General features: G+C 39.5%; 2 protein-coding genes and 1 pseudogene across 3 annotated transcripts; 1 reads left to right on the forward strand and 2 right to left on the reverse strand.

Annotated features, from left to right (window-relative positions):
* The first annotated feature begins 5,600 nt into the window (after positions 1 to 5,600).
* ccn2a (cellular communication network factor 2a) lies at positions 5,601 to 8,343 on the forward strand. Its single transcript, XM_068343032.1, has 5 exons — positions 5,601 to 5,877; positions 6,046 to 6,262; positions 6,370 to 6,621; positions 6,715 to 6,926; positions 7,040 to 8,343. Exons 1-5 carry the CDS (start codon positions 5,815 to 5,817, stop codon positions 7,334 to 7,336), a joined length of 1,041 nt encoding a protein of 346 aa, XP_068199133.1. The 5' UTR covers positions 5,601 to 5,814; the 3' UTR covers positions 7,337 to 8,343.
* Positions 8,344 to 9,770: 1,427 nt separating this feature from the next.
* LOC137613451 (chromogranin-A-like) lies at positions 9,771 to 16,479 on the reverse strand. Of its 2 annotated transcripts, none has more exons than XM_068342685.1 (8): positions 16,227 to 16,479; positions 15,902 to 15,951; positions 15,060 to 15,153; positions 13,892 to 13,960; positions 13,695 to 13,769; positions 12,297 to 12,614; positions 11,300 to 11,718; positions 9,771 to 10,481 (listed from the first exon to the last, which is right to left on the reverse strand). In XM_068342685.1, exons 1-8 carry the CDS (start codon positions 16,270 to 16,272, stop codon positions 10,398 to 10,400), a joined length of 1,155 nt encoding a protein of 384 aa, XP_068198786.1. In that variant the 5' UTR covers positions 16,273 to 16,479; the 3' UTR covers positions 9,771 to 10,397. The 2 variants fall into 2 exon arrangements, with proteins under 2 accessions (XP_068198786.1, XP_068198785.1); XM_068342684.1 differs by having other exon boundaries at positions 13,683 to 13,769.
* A 570-nt stretch (positions 16,480 to 17,049) lies between these two features.
* LOC137613937 (U2 spliceosomal RNA) lies at positions 17,050 to 17,259 on the reverse strand (annotated as a pseudogene).
* Between the last annotated feature and the right edge of the window lie 4,375 nt (positions 17,260 to 21,634).

Genomic DNA, 21,634 nt, shown 5'->3' on the forward strand with positions numbered 1-21,634 from the left:
CAGCTATATTTGGAATCATCACCTGCGAAGGTCAGACCAGTTTAGGGGTCATAGCTGCTGCATGACCTTTAGGGTTCAGAATTTGAATGAGATTTTGCTGGCTTTAGCTTCATGATGGCGTAGAGGTGGATTAGAGTCAGGTCCATTTGACCATTTTGGCTCACTGTGACCTCCACTCAGCGAGAACTAAACGTGACATAATGTCTAAGATTAGAAACCCCAACCTCTTACTTAAAGGTCACCGCAACAGATCAGAGGCCAACCAGGACCTACATGGGGCTTTGTTTAAGTAAAGACCACCTAACTTCCATATCCATGTGTGTGGCAGTAAATCTGCAGCTGAGATGAGCTTTGGTTGTTTGTTGAAAGAGTTACAGCTTAAATTCTCATCAGTGTCTCTAGTCTAAACACTTTCCAGGACACAGGTTTTCAAAAGGCACCCTCCACACACTCTCTGTGTTTTTGCCACCCATCAACCTCACTTGTTATATCTGCCGATTTCCACCTGTGAGCTCCAGCCATTCAAAAAGGATTTTTTTCCATGGCGCATGAAGGGAATATCTTCTCTCTTGTTAACGCGGACTGGCGAATGCATTCTCTTCGAGGACTCAAACTAAATGATTTATATGAAAATTTGACTAAAAAGTGTGATCTACCTTCCAACTATGCTTGTCTGGCATCAAACTGTCAATATATTATACCTCGGCCCATTACCCCAAGTAATCATAAACCCAGCTATTTGTGCAGGCTGTGCCTGAAAAAGATTGGGTCTCATGCATGTTTCCAGTCTGAACATTTTCCACCACTCTAGGCTTTAAATAGACACAGTTTCCATCTTGACAGTTCATCTGCCCACAAACCCCATTGTTAAATCTCAACAAATCATCCCCGGCTCCAAATCCATTATTAGTTTCCACTGCTTGTCTCTTCATAGGCAGACTTCAAAAAGTTTCCATCGGTTTCCAAGTCTTTCATTTTTCAGTAATTGACCTGTTCCCTTTTCACTGTCAATAGATCACCATTCCATCCGCTAAAACATTTCTTCATGAGTGTTTCTGCAGGCAGGCTTCAAATTGTAAAATAACGCAGCCGTTTTCTCGACCAGCACGTCTTTATTAGACTGCTTGCTCACAAATATTGCAGATGACTGGAATGTTATGCACTATTTTTACTGTTTTGGCAGAGATGTCTCCCTTGTTCTGCATTCCTCTGGAACAAAGCGTGAAATGTTAATCCAAAAAATATGAGCATACTTTTCCGCTTCACTTAGAAGTCGACGAAAACACCCAAAATGACAATAAATTAATTTATTAATTCTCTCTTGTTTGCGGTCTGTTTTTTTTCCATCCTCGCCGACTTTCTCCTGGCAACCCAAGAGTTGAAAGAGGTAGAAATATAAGGGCAGGAAAATCATTTTGAGATCTTGGTTTCATGTTCGGTTTGCACAGTGGTATATGATGGTTGGTTTGAAGGCTAGCGCCAGAGAACATTCCTCAAATAGCCTGCCAGCTACCACTAATGGAATTTAGTTAAAAGGACAGCTGAGTGAAGATAACACAGCTAAAGCTCAAATGTAGTTGGGGAAAAACACTGTACAGTTACATATACCTATACGGTACATATAAAAAATAATCCTCATACGTTTCCAAGCTGTTGTAAAAGGTAAAGAATTCAAACCAAACTCTTGTTTGTTGCTACTAGGTGACCTTTTTTGTTGAGATGTTTATCCTCTTATTTGCCTCCAAAGGTGCTGGGAATATATGACTGCATGTCAGCTACGCTGAATACCAGCAGTGTGCGGGAATCATGGAAACAGCTACAAAATGTCCCACAGGACACAAAGGCCTCCTCTGTGACATCATCAACCTCTGGATTGCTCTTATACACACAAGGTGTTGATGAAAACTGGGAATAATATCCACTTTTTGCACCTGAGGGTGAGACTAAACGGGAACGGTGTTGTCACCAGGGCCCGATGTGGACGTATAAAAATGTTGCCTGGTCAAACTGTCATCCCAACAGATCCTAAAGGTGGAAGCTTCACAGCTGACAGAGCTATGTAGCCGTATGATGTCACACAGTAGTGAACTATTGATGCTATAAGTAGCAGAAGGCATGTGTGTAAATCCAGACTAGGAGCAGGCCTTGACCTGGAATCACTACATGAGTCATAGAGCCTGAAAATGAGTTTAGAGTTAATCTGGGAGCATCACCCCATCACGTGATGGAGAGAAAAAAAAAGAATATATCTGTGTGACGTTATCGTTGAATGTATCATATCTTCCACATTGTTTCAGCTTTTAATTTGTTAATAAAAGTTTTTCAAATTAATATGGAAAATGTTTGCCAATTTCATCCCTGTGCAGCACCAAATGACACACAAGGTGAGAGACAAGATGAGCATATTGAAGCATTTAACAAAAAAGAAATAGATGTTTCCTCACTGGTTGATTTTGGCCAAAGCAGAAAAAAGAAGAGACCAACATTACACCCAAAGGAGCACTAACCCATCACCAAATAAAAGTTCATTTTTCTCCATATCTGCTGGATATGTGAATATCTGCTTGCTACTATTACTGTCACACAAATTAAGTTGTGCACATGTTTCGTTGCTTGCTTTTTTAAGATTTCAATTGAACTAAATGTCATTTTAATGAGGGAATTGAGGGGGCCTTTATTTTATAATGCGTTTATTGGCTTTTATTTATCAAGTTTTTAATTCCTGACCGTGTGTACACGATAACTAAGGTAGTATTAGTAGACCAACATAGAACTTGAGGAAGTTCAGGCAGACATTTTGCATGCTGTATATTTAACAGCGCCGTTGCCAATGAGAACAAAGCTCAGCACGCTCCCCTGACGTTATATCACCACCATAGTTCCATTACCGATTTTAACTCACAGCAACTCTTAGAAAAATACCTCGGACTATATTTAGCCTTGATATATCTGGGCCTACCACACACAGAGACGTCTGTTTCCTTTGGCCTCTGCAGGCAGCTTATCCACACATCCAGGGATGCAGAACAGTGAGCATGTCACCAGTCAGCCCACTGATATCCAGCACAGGAAACCCTGATGCTGAAAGACTGAACCCAAGGAACATTCAGTCTGACAGCAGCGTCACAACAACATCCAGAGAAATGTTCTCTTTTACAGTTAATTAAACTCATTTAACTTTCTGTTAACTCTGCAATGTGGTACTCAAAGGCAAACAATAGAGTCCGCTGTCACTGTTTCCTGCAATGACAATCTTCAGGATTTTATCCCTCAGTCAGGATAGATTTTTATCTGGGACAAATGAAACATTCAGCTGAGTTGAATCAACTAAATGATGACAATAAAATCATCTTGACAACCATTATATATATATATGTGTGTGTGTGTATATACATATATATAAAAGCTGACAGAATGACAATGATTCTGCATACGAAATAAATCTGTCAGTCATCTCCTGGTGTTGTTGTTCTGTAGCATCATCAGAGGACCGTGTGTTGACCCACCAGCTGTTTCCTTTAGATATCATGTAGTTAAACTTTGGACCCAGGGGCGCACACACACACACACACACACACACACACACACACACACACACACACACACACACACACACACACACACACACACACACACACACACACACACACACACACACACACACACACAAACACACACACACACAGAGATATTCATTCACATGTATTTTTTTTCCTGCTCAGACGGTCTCTGGACTCACTACTGTACTGACCCAGCACAGAGAGAGAACATATCCATATTAGGAAAAGAGCAGACGTCCTTATATGGGGAAGCTTCCTCTGTAGTAACGGCCCTGTCTGCTGGCTTCTCTCTCACATTCCTTCAGCTCCAGGTTTTCTCTGGGAGCTTTTCATTTCCGATTCGCTGGCTGGAGAAAGAGCAGGGCCGCCTTTCATAAGAGTCTGACCTCGTGTGTGATCTCTTTTTTTTTTTAAAAAAAGGGGGAGAGAGAGAGAGAGAGAGAGAGAGAGAGAGAGAACACACAAACCTCCGTCTAGCCACTTTCCTGTAATCCTCCTCTCTGGGGTTTCATGTAGTAAAATAATCCTAGCTGGGGTAGGTCCACACCTGGCCATTTTAAGTTCATCACAGACTAAACCTCATTAGACAGGTGAGAAACCAGAGAACATGCAGCCTTTGTTCCTATAATGTTTGATCTTAATGCTTTTATGGGCTTCGTGAACCGAAGCTGTCTCAGGATTTTTAATCTCAAAATTTTTTTTTCCTGACTGAGACCCAACAGAGTCAAAACCTCCTGAAAAATGCGAAATAAACCCCCAGCCTTTGTTTTGGACAAAATCCTCTTTTCACTAAGCAGGAAAAGTAGCCTAATGCTCAACCTACAAAAATCCATTTTCAGGAAGTGACATTAACTGAGAAGCCTTTGTCCCCTTAAGACCTGTTCCTGATGGTGAGGGGGGAGGGGGGACATTCATCTGGAACTTATTTTGTCAAACCATATAACATATCTTCTCATTAATTTCTATATATTTGTGTGCGTATAGGTTCTCATCCATCCAGGTCATGGTTATCCAAACTTGTTTAAATCAATCCACTGGACTTTAAGAAAGTTTCACTTCTCATCCAAGATGTTTTTTCATCAGATGGATTGATTTAAACAACTTTGGATTTCTATATATTGCTTATTTTATCACAGTTGCTTTTTTACTCAAATACTTTTCCCACCTGGTTCTTTAAAATAAGTGCCTCTGGTGTACATATTTTCAATCACAGGGGAATACAATCAATATGTATGCACCCTGTTTATCACACAGCAGGAAGTATTTGTGATCAAACAGCTTTATTCATAAGGCAATTATAATGTAGTCCTGATGGGGTTTTTTTTGGGGTGGTGCTCAAAGCTTCAGTTTAGCCGCTGATGTCAGTGCAGAAGAATTCCTCTGCAGGGTCCCAGATGCTACAGAAGTCTGCTGCTGCAGCCAAGTATTTGTGCAGGAGCACTTTGATAGATAACCAGATAATGAATGAAATAATTTCCTTCCCCAAACAGCTAGTGTTAATTTACTTAAGTGCAGCCTGTGTGTGCACCTTTGAAGCCAAAGCCTAGGAATGTTATTGTGGGTTTAAAATCTTCCCGCCGGTTACACATCAAGTAGTGTATAATCGTTGCATGTTGGTGCATTTTTATGAGTTTCCACTTGCTGTTATTTAACCGTTCTTCTTGCACGTAGGCCTCTTTGAGTTTTTCCTTTTGAAAAGGGCTAATTTTTTTTCTCTGTTCTTTGAAAATAATATTTATAGGTACCGGCTGTCTGTTTGTTAAGTCAGTCTTTAGGAATTCCCAGTGTGGGGTCCCAGGCCTCTAACCAGACTTAACCTCCTCTTCCAAATGAAAGTCGCTCTGAGAGCGTCAGTGTTGTTTGGCTGAGCAGCAGAGCCTTGCCTTCAGACAGCAGGAATGTGGGATGTCTGGAGTGGGGGTCAGGAAGCGAGGAAAGAATGCCAAGTATGTCCATGTTTGTCCAGGGCTGGCTCTCCATTCAGCTCCCAGTGACGTGTTTCGAGGGCCAGCGAGTATAAAGGGAGCTCACGTCTCCAGTCAGAACTCAGATCAGCTCCACTACTGAAGCTAAACTCTAGCTTTCACCCAGACCACAGAGATTTTGACCGGAGCAGCGGAGAAACGCTACGAGACGAGACAAGAGATCAACTTGATCAGAAACAGTTTCTCCAGCTCAAACTCAGAGACTAAAGGAAGACTTTCTCAACAAGACTTAAGGAAGAACCAGAATCTATTTCTACCAGGAAGAAAAGATGTCTGCTGGAATGAAGAAAATGATTTTGATGCCTTTCCTGTGCGTCCTGCTCTCATATATGGTGAGTGAGAAACACACTGAAACTTATTTTCTATGTGGCTTTAAGAATTTAAACTTAACTGTCAAAACTTCAGATTTATGTATTTTGTGTGGTTAAATATGACTATTACACATTTTTTGTAGATGATATCTAACCAAGCATTTGCCTTTGTGTGTGTCTCCCCTTTAGGCTGCAGCTCAGGAGTGCAGCAACCAGTGTTCATGTCCTGCGACACCCCCTCAGTGCCCCCCAGGAGTGAGCCTGGTGCTGGATGGCTGCGGATGCTGCAGGGTGTGCGCCAAACAGATGGGAGAGCTCTGCACTGAAAAAGATCTCTGTGACCCACACAAAGGTCTTTACTGTGACTTTGGAGCCCCCATCAACAGACGTATCGGAGTGTGCACAGGTGAGCCGCTGGAAAAAATTTGCACTTTCTCCATTGCTGAAAACTGACTCAAACATCCTCAATTAAGGAACCAAATCTTCATATTTAACTTGTTGTTTCCCCAACAGCCCGAGACGGAGCCACCTGTGTGTTCGGAGGAATGGTGTACAAGAGCGGAGAGACCTTCCAGAGCAGCTGCAAGTACCAGTGTACCTGTTTGGATGGAGCCGTGGGATGTGTCCCTCTGTGCTCCATGGACATCCGGCTGCCCAGCCCAGACTGTCCCATGCCAAGACGGGTCAAGGTGCCAGGGAAGTGCTGCGAGGAGTGGGAGTGTGACTCTCCCTACAGACACAGCTTCATGGGCTCTGCTTTAGCCGGTAAGTTAGATTCCTTCTCTGTGTCCTATAAATGTAAGACGGTTTCTTTCCACAATGAGGATTTCATCTAATCCATTCCTACTGTGCTTACAGCCTACAGAGAGGAGGAAACCTACGGCCCCGATCTCTCAATGATGAGGGAGAATTGCCTGGTTCAGACTACTGAATGGAGTGCATGCTCAAAGACCTGTGGCCTCGGGATCTCCACCAGGGTCACCAATGACAATCGCGAATGCCGCTTGGAGAAACAGACTCGGTTGTGTATGGTTCGTCCATGCGAGTCCCAGCTGGAGCAGAGCATTCGGGTGAGTTTTTAATTCAAGTGAAACTTTTAGGACTGCAAAAGTACAAAATCAGCAGTTGAATAACCAAACGTTCCTTAATAACATTATTCTTTTTTTACATTTTATTTCTACAGAAAGGGAAAAAGTGCATCCGTACTCCCAGAGTCTCCAAGCCCATGAAGTTTGAGATTTCTGGCTGCACCACCACCAAGTCCTACAGGCCAAAGTTCTGTGGCGTCTGTCTCGACGGCCGCTGCTGCACCCCCCACAGAACCACCACTCTGCCCATGGAGTTCAAATGCCCCGACGGGCAGGTGATGAAGAAGCACATGATGTTCATTAAGTCCTGCGCCTGCCACCACAACTGCCCCGGAGAAAACGACATCTTCGAGTCCATGTATTACAAGAAGATGATGGGAGACATGGCGTGAGCCACAGTAGGAGGAGCGCAGCTTATGACTTGAAAACAAACAGAACTCCATCTCATTTTGCAGCTCAGTATATATGTTTATGTTTTATTTTGTTAATTTGTCATTGTAAAAGAAGTCCAGACACTTGTTCAAGTGTCTGCGTGTTTTGTACGGCTGGTGTTCGTCAGCCACATAGACTCAGACAGAGGGTTGCGTAGCAGCTCCAACTGATTTCTGCACTATAACTTCTATTTTTGACAAACTGTCTGGCAGGTGTCCGCCCATTGCCGTTGAAATACCTTTTACAGACCCGTCCAATTTAATGTACGCATTTCTATACCTTATCTAAACCATGACCTCCTCTCTACTGAGGTGTCTAATAATGTCTCCCCCACCCTCCAATCCCAGACCAGACCTGCGAACTAAGCAGCTGTAGATGGAGCACGCTAGACCACAGCAGGCCAGTGTTCCCCTGTCCAAACAGGTCTGAATGTGTTCTTGTGTGTGAGTGTGTGTGTGTGTGTTCGTGTCTGTTAGTGCAGACCTGAATGTCAGCCTTGTCTCTGTGTCTACACTTAACTCTGCTCAGAGTAGAGGAAAGGTCAGAGTTTCTGCCCAACATGTGGATGAGAAAGCGAGACGCGAGCAGTGAGCAGTGTTGAGGGTGAGATACGCAACAGAATGGGCTTTACCACAGCACTGAGAAAAAAAAAAGTTGACTTTTACTGATTCAGGTCAGAAGGAAGAAACCAAGTATCTATAGGAACAAAGTGTCTATTTTGTACAAAAATAGAAGAAAAGACTGGAAGAATTTAACTTCATTCCTTTTTATTGTTGATGTGTAAATTGTGTATATATTTGTACAGTATAAGTTAATTTAAAAGCCAAATTTGTTCTGTGCTTTGAAATGTATCAATAGTGTATTTTTTGTCAACAGTATTTTTTACTATTTTATTGAGAAGTGTGACAAAAATGTTACATGTTTCACTTTGTAGCTGGAAAATAAAATGATATATTTTTTATACAAACTTCAGTTCTCTGAGTTTTCTGTTTTCCAGAGTGATAAAAAAAACAACCTCCTCGGACATCTAAAACTCAAATGAACTCAAATTACACACAGACTCAAATGTTCTCTGCATAACTAGATCTTCATTTGATGTTCCGACATCTCAGACTGGGTAGATATGAATTCATTATGAACACTAATATCACATTCTTAGAGCCGATAAAGACAGCCTGCAGCTGAAGAGACTAAATTTTAATGTAATTCAGCATTAAATTAGTTGTGCAGGCCTTTCCTTATGAGAAAGCTGCTTCTATGATCTACAGCTGTCCAGTAGCAGAGAGGTGACTGTTGGAAGTTTTGTTCCCCAGTAGAAACAACATAAGAACCCTTCTGTTTTCATTCATTATATTCCACTGTATGTGTTGGTTTGTTGTACCACTTCCCACTTATGTAACATTATTTACTGTAATGGTTTCTTCCACAAAGAAGATATCTGAAAAATAGATTTAGTCAAAAACCACAAAAACAGGAATTTGCAGAATTAGTGGCTTTGCTGACAGATGATATTATGACTTTCAGTCTGTCAGTTACATAAGACAAAATGGAAAAATAAAATAATATATATATATATATATATATATATATATATATACAGTATATATACAGTATGTATGTATGTATGTGTGTATGTATGTATATATATATATATATATATATATATATATATATATATATATATATACACACACATATACATGGTCCAAAGAATATGAAAGGAATAATGTGACTGTGTTGCTATTCCATACCTACCATTTGGACAAAGGTGGTCTCGTGCTGCCATCTGGTGCCCCCTTCGCTCCAAAGCTTTCATATACATGTAGTTTGTGTCAGCATCCAGATACCTAAACATTAACAAATAGAGACCTTTGCAGGCTTTAATCCATCCATCTGATTTATAGCTGTAATGGTTGGTCAGACAACCTCATGGTTTCTCTTTCATAAAGCTCTGATTATGAGACTATAACATGACTATTATCTGTTATTCACATACTTCAGAACTTTAAATTGTGAACCTTACATCATCTCCGGGGTTACTGATAGACTAAATTGACCTATCCTGCGTCATATTTGATTGTCCACTCAGATATGGGTGTGGTTATCTCTGAGGGGGAGTTCATTCAGGCTATGGATAGCAGTGTGTGGTAACGACCTGGATCAGAGCTACGCACTGAAAGTTCCTCACAAACTGTTGAAGTCAGCTAGCATTTGGCTAACTAGTTAGAACTTTAAATTCATGTGTTCAGTTATGTGTGTACTGAATGACTCTTCACTCTGTTTCTAAGTCACATATCTTTAACACTTTCATGTATCACACACATGGAATACAAGACTGTCATACAATGGATTTAAGAGGCATTGAAAGAATTTACCAAAACAACAATTTCCAGATTAAGTTAAATCAATTTATTGGTTTTCTTACAGAATTTCCGAACAGTTTAGAATTACAATCTAGCTTTCAACTTTCTAAAAATGTTCTTTTATTGCCTTGGCTTGACTGTACCTATACTAAGTAAGCATCTACATCCCTTTAAGGTAAGCATCCCAGAGTGAGTTTTGTACATGTATACATGCCGTTACTGCACAGCCTCACTTTGCTGGTGGGTGTATACCTGGATCTACCTAGACCTTTCTCATAAATCAATAATCAATGTTAAATAAATCTGAAGAGAGGACGAGATACATTTGCAGAAAGAGAGAATTGATTGTCAGAGAAAACAAAGAACAGACATATTTTTGCTTCAGGACCGTTGCTGTATTTTAACTTCTGCGTGTTTCACCAAACTTTGTTTTAGAACGCATGGATGTATCTTCTGTATGAGAATGTCTGAAGGAAAGAATGTAATGAGGGAAGCTGCAGCAGCGTGATGCATGGGGGCACCCTCCAGAAATATAGCGAAAGATGTAATCTTGTCACATATTCACAGGGTCTATCCGTGGAAACCAGGCAGCTGGTAAAGCGGAGGAGGACAAGGAAGTAGAGGAGGTTACGGTGTCATCGCTTCGCCAAGCTTGCTCTCATCCTTGCCGCAGATTGTGGAGTCTCTGGGCAACGTTTTCCAGCTCTGACTCAATGGTTGCGAGGCTTTCTATCTCCGGCTCCTGCAGATGTAATGAGAAGACAACATGATTGCAAACAGTGACACATGGTAAATGTGTGCAACAGCTCCAAAACTATCTGGACACAATTTGCTTCCATGCACTGTTTACACTGTAAACAGGGACAAATCAAATCCAGAATCATCTTTAAGCCATTATTGTCTAAAGAGCTTAATGTGAACAAACAGCCAAGCAGCAGCTGCTTCTTTGAGGATGTTTGTTAAATTCAAACAGTTTCATCATCTTTTATAGTACAACAGAAGCCTGACTGATGGATTCGGTTTTGAGCCATCAAACAAAAGAACTCTAAAGATTGGCCTTGTAGGCTTTAAATTAATAATATATAACATAAAAGTATATATGTAATAAGTTAACCATATAGTGGTATAGTGATTAGCACTCCTCACAGTGAGCTCAGTCATATCAGCTCAGGAATGATCCTCCACTGCAGCCTTGAAATTTAATTAATGACAATAAAGCTTCTAAAGTTGCTCTGACTTACAGGAAGATTAAAATCACCACTTACACATTTTTAGTGGCTTAGTTTAGCTTAGCTTAGCATAGGATGAGGAAAAAAGGCAAAATATCAGCTTTGTGTCCTAAATCCCATCTCCAGCACTGCTAAAACTTGCTAACATAAAATCTTTTTTATTTTTTTCTGCCAATAAATTAATGTACGGTATTTCTTGTTTCTGAGATAATTTGAATCACTGCACAACTCAAAACAAGAAAGAACGTCGACTAATTTCCAAAAATGTTGAACCATCATATTATCATCAGGTGACCAACTTGTTGGGAAAGTAAAGGAAAAGACGGCACACCTCTGACCTCCGGCTGGCGCTCCCCTCCTCCTCCAACCCCCTCCTCTCCTCAGGTCCTCTTCTAGCTATTGTCTGCAGCTCCTTCTCCTCTGGACTCTTGTGCATGTTCCTTTTCATCTTCTCCTCCTCTTCCTCTGATACCTCTTTTGAATGATGTGGCACTTCCTCCTGGCTATTGAACTGTTGTGCCTCCTTTTCATCTCCTTTCTTCAGTGCCTTCCCCCTCTTGGCCCAGTGCACTAAGCTCTCCCTACTCCCTCTCTTTTTTTCATCCCCCTTTCCTTCCTTTTCATCTGGTTTCTCATGTTGGTTATGCAAGACAAGTGCAGATCTTTTGTCTGTCTCCACTTTGTTGTCTTCTTTAAACTTCTTCTTGGACTTGTGTCTTGGTGCATCACTCTTTTCACCAGATCCAGCATCTGGAGATATGAAAAATAAAGAATGAAAAGAAAAGCTTTCACCATCAGTCAGACTTTACTTCTTCTTATTAAACATTTGGTGCCAGCTGGCAGCCTCGGTCCACGTACTGCGTGGTTTGCATTTTAGGAAATAACAGCATGGCAATCAGATGACTTGGCTGAAACCCCCATTTGTATAATAGTTCTATCTGTGCTATTTATCATTTTATGTGTGGAAGTCATTTCAACAGAAAAAGCTTCTTTGGGGTATCTTAATTGCAATCTTGGTGTAAGGATGGACATAATGGTGGATACTTCCTGCTGTGACCATGCACACAAGCTCTAGGACATTTCTTTTAGCGTGCTGTCACCTTGCCAGCCATGTTGGCTCTGATCCCCAGAGAGGCGGCTCAAATTCATCATGTAGATTGAAGCACCTCCATCAATCACTCAACCTCGTGGTTTTAGTACGAGGCACAGTGTTTTGCTTACTCTGCCTTTCAGCCAACTTTATTCCTTACTTTAATATGCATTAATGAATTTCTCTAATTAAAAATAACGTTTAATCTGAATATTTTTCAGATAACTTCTCTACTTACCTTTGTTATCCTTGGTCATGTTTTCCTCTGAACTCTTTGACGTCCCTCTCTTCTTTTCATTCTCTTCCTCATCTTCCTCACTCTTTTCTGCCTTGCTCTCATGTGACTCATGCCCAGACTCAAAGATGTGACCTCTTGTCTTCTTGTCATCCTCCCTCTTCACTTCCTCCTCTTCAGCATTGTCAGCGGCCTCTTGTGAGGCTTCATCTCCCAGACTGTCATCCTTCTCTCCGCCTCCATTTCCATATCTTGTCATACTTTTCTGAGACAGGATGGATCTTTCACCGGGGCCTCCCAAAGCCTCCACCATGGATCGATCTGCAAAAAAAGGAGGGGTAGGAATTTAATATACTAAAAGATATTGATTTTCCTCCAAAGGAAAAAGAAAAAAAAGTGCTTACAAAAAAGCATGCAGTTTATTAATGTTCTCACTTTGTGTTGTGTCAGATTTCAGTGTTTTTCCTTGACTGGTGTTTTCCAGTTTGTTAGCTTTTATATAACAAAAAAATAAATTGTACTTTATGTAATTCTTAAATATGCCGTGCCGTTCTACAATGCGCTGGCAATGTCTTCCTGCCCCTCGACAGTAAGTCCGCTGGGATAGGCTCCAGCAACCTCCGTGAGCCACAAAAGCAGAGGAAGAGGTAAGGTGAAATGAACGAACAAATGAATGAATGAACGAATGAATGAATGAATGAACGAATAAACGAACAAATGAATGAAAATATATATTTAAAATAAACAATTGACCGATCATTGCATGAAATTATACTATAATTGTCGATCAATATGCCATATTCGAACATGCCAAATATTGTTTGGCTTGCACTACCTTTGTCTGGTTTTTCAGGTTGAAATATAATTTACAGTAGCTCAAGTTTAGTGAATGCACCATTATTCAGTTATTCAGGAATTCCAGGGGCTTCAACTCTTACTGGTTTAGAGGTGGGGCATATCACTAGCCCCGCCCCTCAAAGATTGACGATCAATCAATCTCACATTAACATCTACATGTAATTCAGAGCCACCAGTTCACCTATTTGGCAGTGGGATGAAGCTCAAGCATCCAGAGGGAATTCTTCAGACAAATGAAAAGTATTTAATAGAATTGTTCTTGTCATTACTCCTGCATCAATGCTCCTCCCACTCTGTGTCCTAAAGGGACTCTGGCTTTAAAAAGGTTGGGTAGAAGGTTCTCAGATGGTATCAACAGTTGAAAATCACCTCAGCGTGTTTGTCAACCCTACTTACCTCACAGTGTGAAGTGATAAATAACAGATGTGATGCATCACATCACAGATGGTGCTTTAAAAATATTGATTATTTCTTATTCAAAATAGAAGTGAATCCATTGAATGATAAACATCTTAATGCTGCAGAACTCACCAGGAAGATTACCTGCAGTCTGAAGAGTCGATGTTGTTGGGTCAGGTATACCAGCATCGATCTGCAGCTGAGCTCTCTCTTTATGACCTACAGTGTTAAAAAAATATTCATGCTCTCATTCTACATCATCTATCCTGTTTTCATATCAATGCAGACCAGAATTTTCGACACCAAACAGACATCCACAGCATGTGAGATGTGTGACTCACCCTGAAGAGCAATCTCCTGCAGCTCCTTCAGAAAGTTCTGATGATGAAGGATAGAAACAATCCTGTCATCTGCAGACAAGACACACATATTAATACTGTACAGCAAACTGCATGAGAATGAGCGGCTGAGAAGAAGAAAGAAATGAAAAAATAATGGAATCCAGCAGGAGGCAAAACATATGCATGTGTTTTCTCTTCGCATTTTCACAGCGCTAAGAGATTTGCTTCAGCAGATCATCACAGTTAATTGCCCTGAAATTTACTGCTTTCAAAGTAAGAGCACAATTAATCATTTGGCCCGCAGTGAATTACAGCAGCAGTAAACGCTGGGCTTTCTGCTGACCCACAAATGGCAGTGCATCCATACTCAGCACAGAAAAGACAGCTACTGTACAGCGCTGTGCTCAGATACCACTCTTTTTTTTCATTTTTCATTCCGTGGCTTACTCCTCTTCTCTCCATCCTGTGAGGGTGCACAGCTTCCTCTTCCACAGTAACAAACACTCAGCGAGTAATACTTGATTGATTTTTCCCAACAAGGACAGAATAAAGGTAACACAAGGCAATGTAACTGAATAGTCTCCCCTGAGTGGTGGTGACTGTCTATGGTTTTTACCCAGCAGCCATTGCATCAATCCATTAACCTTATGAGGTGGGTATGTGACTGTAGATAAAATTACAGAGTGTTGGTTCCATTGTGGCTCCAGTGGGGGGAGGACTGGTTTCTTTCTTTAAATGCTTTGGTGAATCCTACCAATACAAAGGAGGGTTTGAGATGAAACAAATCTCATTCAGAGAATGAGCCTTAATTTGACTTGTAACCATGGAAACCAAAAAACACATTGACAAAGCTTTTTAAGTAATAAAATACACTTCAGTATGTGATGTGGTTGTTGTGTATACCGCATTTGGTTAAAAAAAAAAATCCATATTGAAGAGCTGCTCCAGAAAAATAAAACATCTACCAGAATAAGCTCAAGTCCAACTTGGAACCATGGAAACAAACAAAATAAAAATGACCCAAATTTCTAAGTAGAACAAGGCATCATTTCATGTTATGACTGATGTATATAAACATTCTTGTGAAAAATACTGAACAGTGTTCAAAATGTCACAAGTAATTTAGATATTTTGATTATAATGCAGTTCTCCTGTGCGCAGGACTTACCTGTCTTCAGCTTGACCAGACACTCCTGACTGACAGGTAAAGGGTGGGGCCTTGATATTACCTCTGTCAATGCCTCCACAATGCATTTCGTCAACTGCAGACAAAGAAGGTGCGCAGAAAAGACTCAAATCGTTGCTATCATAAAAGCATTTGTAACTGTTGAAAAATACAATTGTCATGAATCAGAGGGTATGAATGTAAATTCTGCTTCCACACCAGACAGACTGGTAATAAATCAGCGCTCCATTGATGAATGCTGTATGGGAATAAATCTGCAGAGCTCTATAGATGAAAAACAGCTCATCACAGATGTGATGATGAGACATCAGAGTCATCAGAACTCCCTGGTGCTTTCAATGTCATGCAATCCCACATGCCAGATCATCTTTCATTGGCTGTTTTTCTTCTCTGATTCACATCTTTTAAACATTTTCTCAGTCCGGTTTCACAAGCATCAAACCTTTTCTTTTAAATTCATATCTTTAAAGGCCCTTTCTTGGGGTGGATTCTCACTCTGTCTCTCAATGAAGATGTGAAATGGTTACAAAGAGACCAAATCATGGAGGCCAAGGCTTTCCATTGCCCTCTGATTGGTATCTATTGATTTAAAGGAGGTTGTAGTGAAAGAAGCCAGATTTAAGTTCTTTGATTTCCAATTAATGCTTACATTTAGTTAAATTATTTTAAAGAGGGGATTCATTCTAACTACGATTTATTTTGTCAATGTGTGTAATGTATCTGATTATGAACTCCAAACAAGGTAATTTATAAATGAAGCAAGTTACTGTATAAAGTTGTTATTTCCCGTGATTCGAATACTTCATTAACAACATTTCTTTTACCTTTACGTCTTCATTCTCCAGCTGACCTGTGATCAGTGGCAATGACAGAACTGCAAGAAAAGCAGAAAATCATGAATCATCTCATCATTATATTTGCATGTTGGTCTTAAACTTTGTGTTATTCCCAATGTCACTACGACACATCGACTTAAATGTGATCAGCGTTCAGTTCACTCCATCTCTGGTCGCAATCCGAGACGCGCCAGTCGCTGTCCTTGGTGCTGAATCCCCACAGTCGTGTCTCCCAGAGGAGTTGTTTCTTCTTCTCTCATCAGCCCAAATTCACCCTCACATTAAAACACATGCCATGGTTTAGTCTTCTTACCGCAGTTGGACAGCATTGTCAGAACGAACAGTCCTCTCCCGATCATTTTTTTTTTTTGGAGACGAGGCGCATTAAGCTCTCCAGGAATCGAAAAAAAGCGAAGCTTATGCCAGAAGGTTTTGGTTTCACCTCTTATTTTGACAGTCGGTGCGTCATGGACGCATTCTGAGCAAAACTTGGCCGCCTTTCGGTATTTCTGGAGAGCTAAATCTCCGACAGCATCGGGAACCCGGCAGCCTCCGTCCACTCCAGTCTCTCCACCGACACCTGACCGCAGCGGCGCCCGCTTTTATAGGATGGTGAGGAAAGAGGAAGTGACGTCATCTCGGGAGAAATAATTAATGCTATACCTGATGTCACCTCTGATGATACCTGTGTGGCTGCCAGGGCGTGTACAGGTTGAATCACTTCTTAAATCAGATGGGGGGGGGGATTAAACCCATGTGAAAGTCACTGATTTATCATGTCAAAATCACTTCACAATTTATTGATTTGATTTCATCCTACCTGTATTGTGGTTTTTAATCATTCATTCATAGGAGATACTGTTCATAGTGATTAGATTAATATGAGTTACTGTTAATAATAATTAAGGTTCAAGAAATGCGGGAGTCCAAAATTTCTGTTACAGTGCTACGAAGCTTAGCAGGTACACTCAGGTTTAAATGAGGGGTAAACCTTTTTAAATAGAAAACTGCATTTAAAGGCAAAAGCCCTTTTCTGCATGACTTGACAAAACACATAACTGACAGTGTTGAGAGAACACCAAGCATCAGATGCTTCTGACAACACCTTTTATATACTGTATATATTGTTTTAATTGTGGGGGTATATCCTTCCTGGAGTTACTGCAATACTAGGTCGATGCGTTGAGTGGACGGAGCAAGCCCCTATTCCATCTACCTGTTCCAAAAATCAATTTAATGTATGGTTCCCAGGGTAGGGGACGTACCAGATATTAAACTGATAAGGACAAAAAAATTTCTTTTTTGGAAACTATGCTTGATCTTAGCCCAAAGGCTGAGAACAATGTGTTGACTGCTCAATTATTAACACTTGAATACTTACGTCAGAGCTCAATGTTCGTTTGATGACATAATGTATGTTTTTAATAAAATTATCTTTGAAATCAGGGCAGACCTGCTGAAAACTACTTGTGACATGCTTTAGATACAACATACTGTAGTTGTCTAATGATATGGATTTGATTTTTATAGCTGTTTGACACTTGGTAGAACTGACAGCGTTCTGCAACTCTTTAATGATGCTGGATTATGTAGGTGTCAATTCACTAGTTCTCCTAGGCTGTCTTTACGCAGTAGGCTGGGGGGGTACAGAGCCCCTTATTTGAGAAGTTCCCTGAATGTCGACTAAAACACACAATGAGCTATAGAATGTGGAATTACTACCATACAGCAGCACTGCCACTGAAGCAGAGAAGATAAAAGTGTAGGCATAAGGTTATCCTTTATGAATATATTTATTTCAGCATACTGTATAATATGACCATTCTCTTCATTGTCGTTATGGATTACATATCATATCCTACATATATAAATAGTAATAAAATGCAAACATTTCTTTTTTATACTATTATTCCACAATAATAGCAGTTGGAAACCATTCTGGAGTAAAGGAAGTTTCAATAAAGCAATCACTTCAAGAATTGAGTGAACAATGTCAAATAAAATATCATATACATTTAGAATCTGTAAGTAAAAATAATCCTCCAGCAAAAATATATAAAACTTTGTATTTACATATTTTTTCTCCAGCATTGAAATATTTTTGGTGCTTTTTGTTTTTACAAAATCTATCTAGTCAGTATGGGTAATATTTGTATATTTGATGTTACTGCTATGATGATATTGACAGTAAATCTGTTAAATGCCAAATTAGCATCGTTCTTATTTGAAGCAAACAAGGCGTTACTGGGTGAGACCAGTGTTTACTCACCAGGTGAATTAAAGGAAACTATTTGGTGTTTTCACTCCAGCAAATTCGTTTTTATTTTCAATGGATTGGCCACATTAGGTAGCTTGTATTCTTTCAGAATAAAATTATCTGTATTGTTGTTTGTGTATATTTATGCAGTGTTGTTCAGTCCCAGACAGATCAAGTTGTGTTGCTTTAAGAATGTAGTATTAAGTAATTTTCCATTATAAGCAACCTAAGTAAGGTCTATTCTGTAGAGACTGTTGTCCAAACACTCATGTACCAAAATCTATTAATACAAAGTGTCCTAATTCTGGTCAATTAGTCTGAAAGGAGAAACAGAGATTCTGTGTCATTGGTTCCATTACATTTTGTTCCAAGTTGAACCAAGCTGTATGATCAGACTGTATTTGATGATAAAGTCTGTTGACTATCTGAAGGTGTTGCTAGGCAACGGTTCATTGAAAATGATTGCTGTCCTGACTGTTACTGTGGCTACTTTTCTCATTGGAACAGGTGGCCCTTTTTCACATCATGTACTCCAAGACAATTCAGAAGCTACTATTTTTTTTAACATTGGCAGAATTCAATCCAAAATGAAGCTGTGCAGGATATAACACACAATACATAATTATTTTTTTAAACACCTAACAAATGATAATAGTAGGTTCATAGTTTTGGCCAATTTATGTAAAAAAAGTGCTTAATGCTTACAGACCAGTATATGACTATGTTTGTTGTACAGAATAAAATCAAGTCAAATACAAGACAGGATGATGTATTAAAAATGTAATGTATCCCATAAACAGATAATGAGATCATCATGTTATATCTTAAGTTTTTTAAAATTAATGGGCTGGACTGTATTTTCTTTTTGCATGTGTTTTGGGAACTGTAATGATGTGTTGCCAAATTGCTTTAAACCCCTCGAGTTAAACACATAGTTCCTACTTGATTTATGCTTATATTAAATTTATAGGACATATTGTTCACACAACCAACTATGAAACATTCAAAACCTGTTTGCATTGACCTTCTGATACCTAAGTAATGAGATGATTTTCTCTATTGTTACTGACACATTCATAAAAAATAACACACAGGAAGACTTGCCGTTTCATATTTCCTGCTGCACCATCCGCTGAGGTCCTAAAGAGCTCATTATGCTTCAAAGAGAGAATAAAGGCAAACTTGCGTCACCCGTAATTGTCTCACATAAAGCAGCAGCAGCTTTGTTTAAACATAAAGAGGGCTTTTTAAAATAAAAAAAAAATCTAATAATAATGTTATTAATAGATTATAAAATCCAGCTGCTGCAAGGACTGATTGAAATTCATGTAGCTGTAAAGTCCAAGTCACACAGGAAATAAATGTTTTAGATCCTAAAATGAAAATTTCCTGGGTAATAAATTTAAAAAATATATCTTATTCACAGTCTTTTAAAATGTTTTGCTATGAAAATACAGGGAAAAGGACCCATTCATTGTCTGGAAGGTTTTAGTTTCATCATGTGCTTTAAGAAATGTTTACCATGAAACATGTTTCACAAAACCGTTCCATTCTGCTCAACTCGACCCTTTCAGAGAACATTCTGTTTATTGTAGTGAGAAACCTGAGATGTATTTGGTACAGCATCCACCTGCCCTTACAATCATTCTAATTAAATAGAGTCAACAGACATTGTTCTGTGTGCTCTCAGCCAGAAAGCAGCTGAATAGGAAGCTCATCTGTAGTAGATGATTATAAACCACAACTACTTATGTGTGCAGATAAACAACAATGAGTCCCTGCAAGCATGACACACATTTGTTTGCTGTGCTGGGTTACTTTGCATCATCTAGAGCACGGTTCATAATGGTGCAGGTGCAGGTGGAGGATGATCAAATGAAGATACATGTGACTAAAATGTTCCTGGCTTCAAAAGTCTCAGAGGCTACTGGGTATTAAAAAAAGGTCCATCTTGAAATTATACTAGACTCCAGAGCTGAACTAGATTAACTGGTCCCACTACATAACTTCCAATGCAAACTGTATTGTTGTTGGAATTGAGGATTGAAGCTCAATCAACCTATCAGGTAAATTAACCTTAAGTTGCTGATTGATGCAAATTGGAATTCTGTAAGTTATTTTCCAGCCCCTATTCTCGTCAGTCCAGCAACAATGATCATATAAATAATTAGATAACACCGATTTAACAAATATTCACTTAGATTTGGGGCGAAGTTAAAATTAGTTTAACATCTTTGCATAAGGACTTCATACTTTGCTGTGAAAAGCTCTGCAGCTAAGTTACAAAAACTCTTGGAAAAGTCTTTCTTTAACACATACCTACAGTGTTCTTCTAATTACTGTAATGATCCTCCTTTACAGCATAAGTGTGTGATCACAGCAGAGCACTAATCATGGTGCAATAATGATTTAATATTTTAGAGCTAAATGGAAAATCTGATAATAGCAGTATGTATTTCACCAATTCCAGTTGTAACTTTCTAAATCGAAGTGAACAGAAGTTCACAAGCTCTTCTCTTCAGGTGATGCACTGCCTCGAAACAGTAGCTAGCCAATGTAGCTGTAACATGCTTGAAATACAGTATAGTCCAGCTAAATGAAAGTTACATGAGTCCAACATGTACCAAACCCAGGAGGAGCAGCAGCTGGAAGAAAACTCTCTGTGACAGACACACCCGGTGAGGCGGGCCTGACTTGGCTGCTATTGGTCGGGTGAAGATGAAAGGATGTTCCTGCAGAAGCCGGACAGAGAACGTAGATGTTATAACCATTGCATGTGCCGTCTCTTAGGGAAGATTCAGGATTCATCTTTTTTTTGCATGCTCTAGCTCTTTTATTTTATATTTAAAACCCAAATCATGATATTTTAAAACTATTCTTAGAACCACTGGATTCCATTCATTTCACAACTGCACAAATCTAGGTTAAAAAATTAAGAATATTTACCACTAATTTATTTTTATCTAACTTTGAGCTCATTCATAATGTTGAATTCTAATTACTTGCAAATTGTGACTGTTTTCTGTTTGTGTGTGTGTGTATTATATGATACCAGAGTATAAGAAAAAGAATGAGAATGCATTTGCCTGATAATAAAAAAAATATTCACATATACTGTGGAAATATTCCAATGAAATATATCGAATAATATGACCAAAACTGATCCTTAAAGATATCTGATATACTTTACATAATAATATATCTAATTTAAAAAATGATTTGAATGAAAGTGTTCAGGTTAAAGGCCTGAGTCGTGCGTCATCCTACCACAGGCGGACAGATGAGACTGATGGGGTCAGAGAAGCTGCTCACAATCATTTTTCCTCCCTCTGGCTGAAACTGTGAACAGAACACACAGGAGTGAGAGGCATGTAAAATAGGGCTGAATGAATATTGTAAAAGAAATTCCTAAAATTGTGAGCAGGCTTTAACTTTTCATAATAAACCCATTTATCAATGGGTTG

This window comes from Antennarius striatus, chromosome 19 (genome assembly GCF_040054535.1).
Source record: "Antennarius striatus isolate MH-2024 chromosome 19, ASM4005453v1, whole genome shotgun sequence".
Lineage (NCBI taxonomy): Eukaryota > Metazoa > Chordata > Actinopteri > Lophiiformes > Antennariidae > Antennarius > Antennarius striatus.

Excerpts from the sequence above, each read along its gene's own strand:
- ccn2a (XM_068343032.1), top strand. The coding sequence starts at position 5,815 with ATGTCTGCTGGAATGAAGAAAATGATTTTGATGCCTTTCCTGTGCGTC. Across the intron at positions 5,878-6,045 it reads GCGTCCTGCTCTCATATATG|GCTGCAGCTCAGGAGTGCAG; the intron begins GTGAGTGAGAAA and ends TCTCCCCTTTAG. Across the intron at positions 6,622-6,714 it reads CATGGGCTCTGCTTTAGCCG|CCTACAGAGAGGAGGAAACC; the intron begins GTAAGTTAGATT and ends CTGTGCTTACAG.
- LOC137613451 (XM_068342684.1), bottom strand. The coding sequence starts at position 16,272 with ATGATCGGGAGAGGACTGTTCGTTCTGACAATGCTGTCCAACTGCG. Across the intron at positions 15,952-16,226 it reads GACAATGCTGTCCAACTGCG|TTCTGTCATTGCCACTGATC; the intron begins GTAAGAAGACTA and ends CTTTTCTTGCAG. Across the intron at positions 13,961-15,059 it reads TCTGGTCAAGCTGAAGACAG|ATGACAGGATTGTTTCTATC; the intron begins GTAAGTCCTGCG and ends TCTTGTCTGCAG.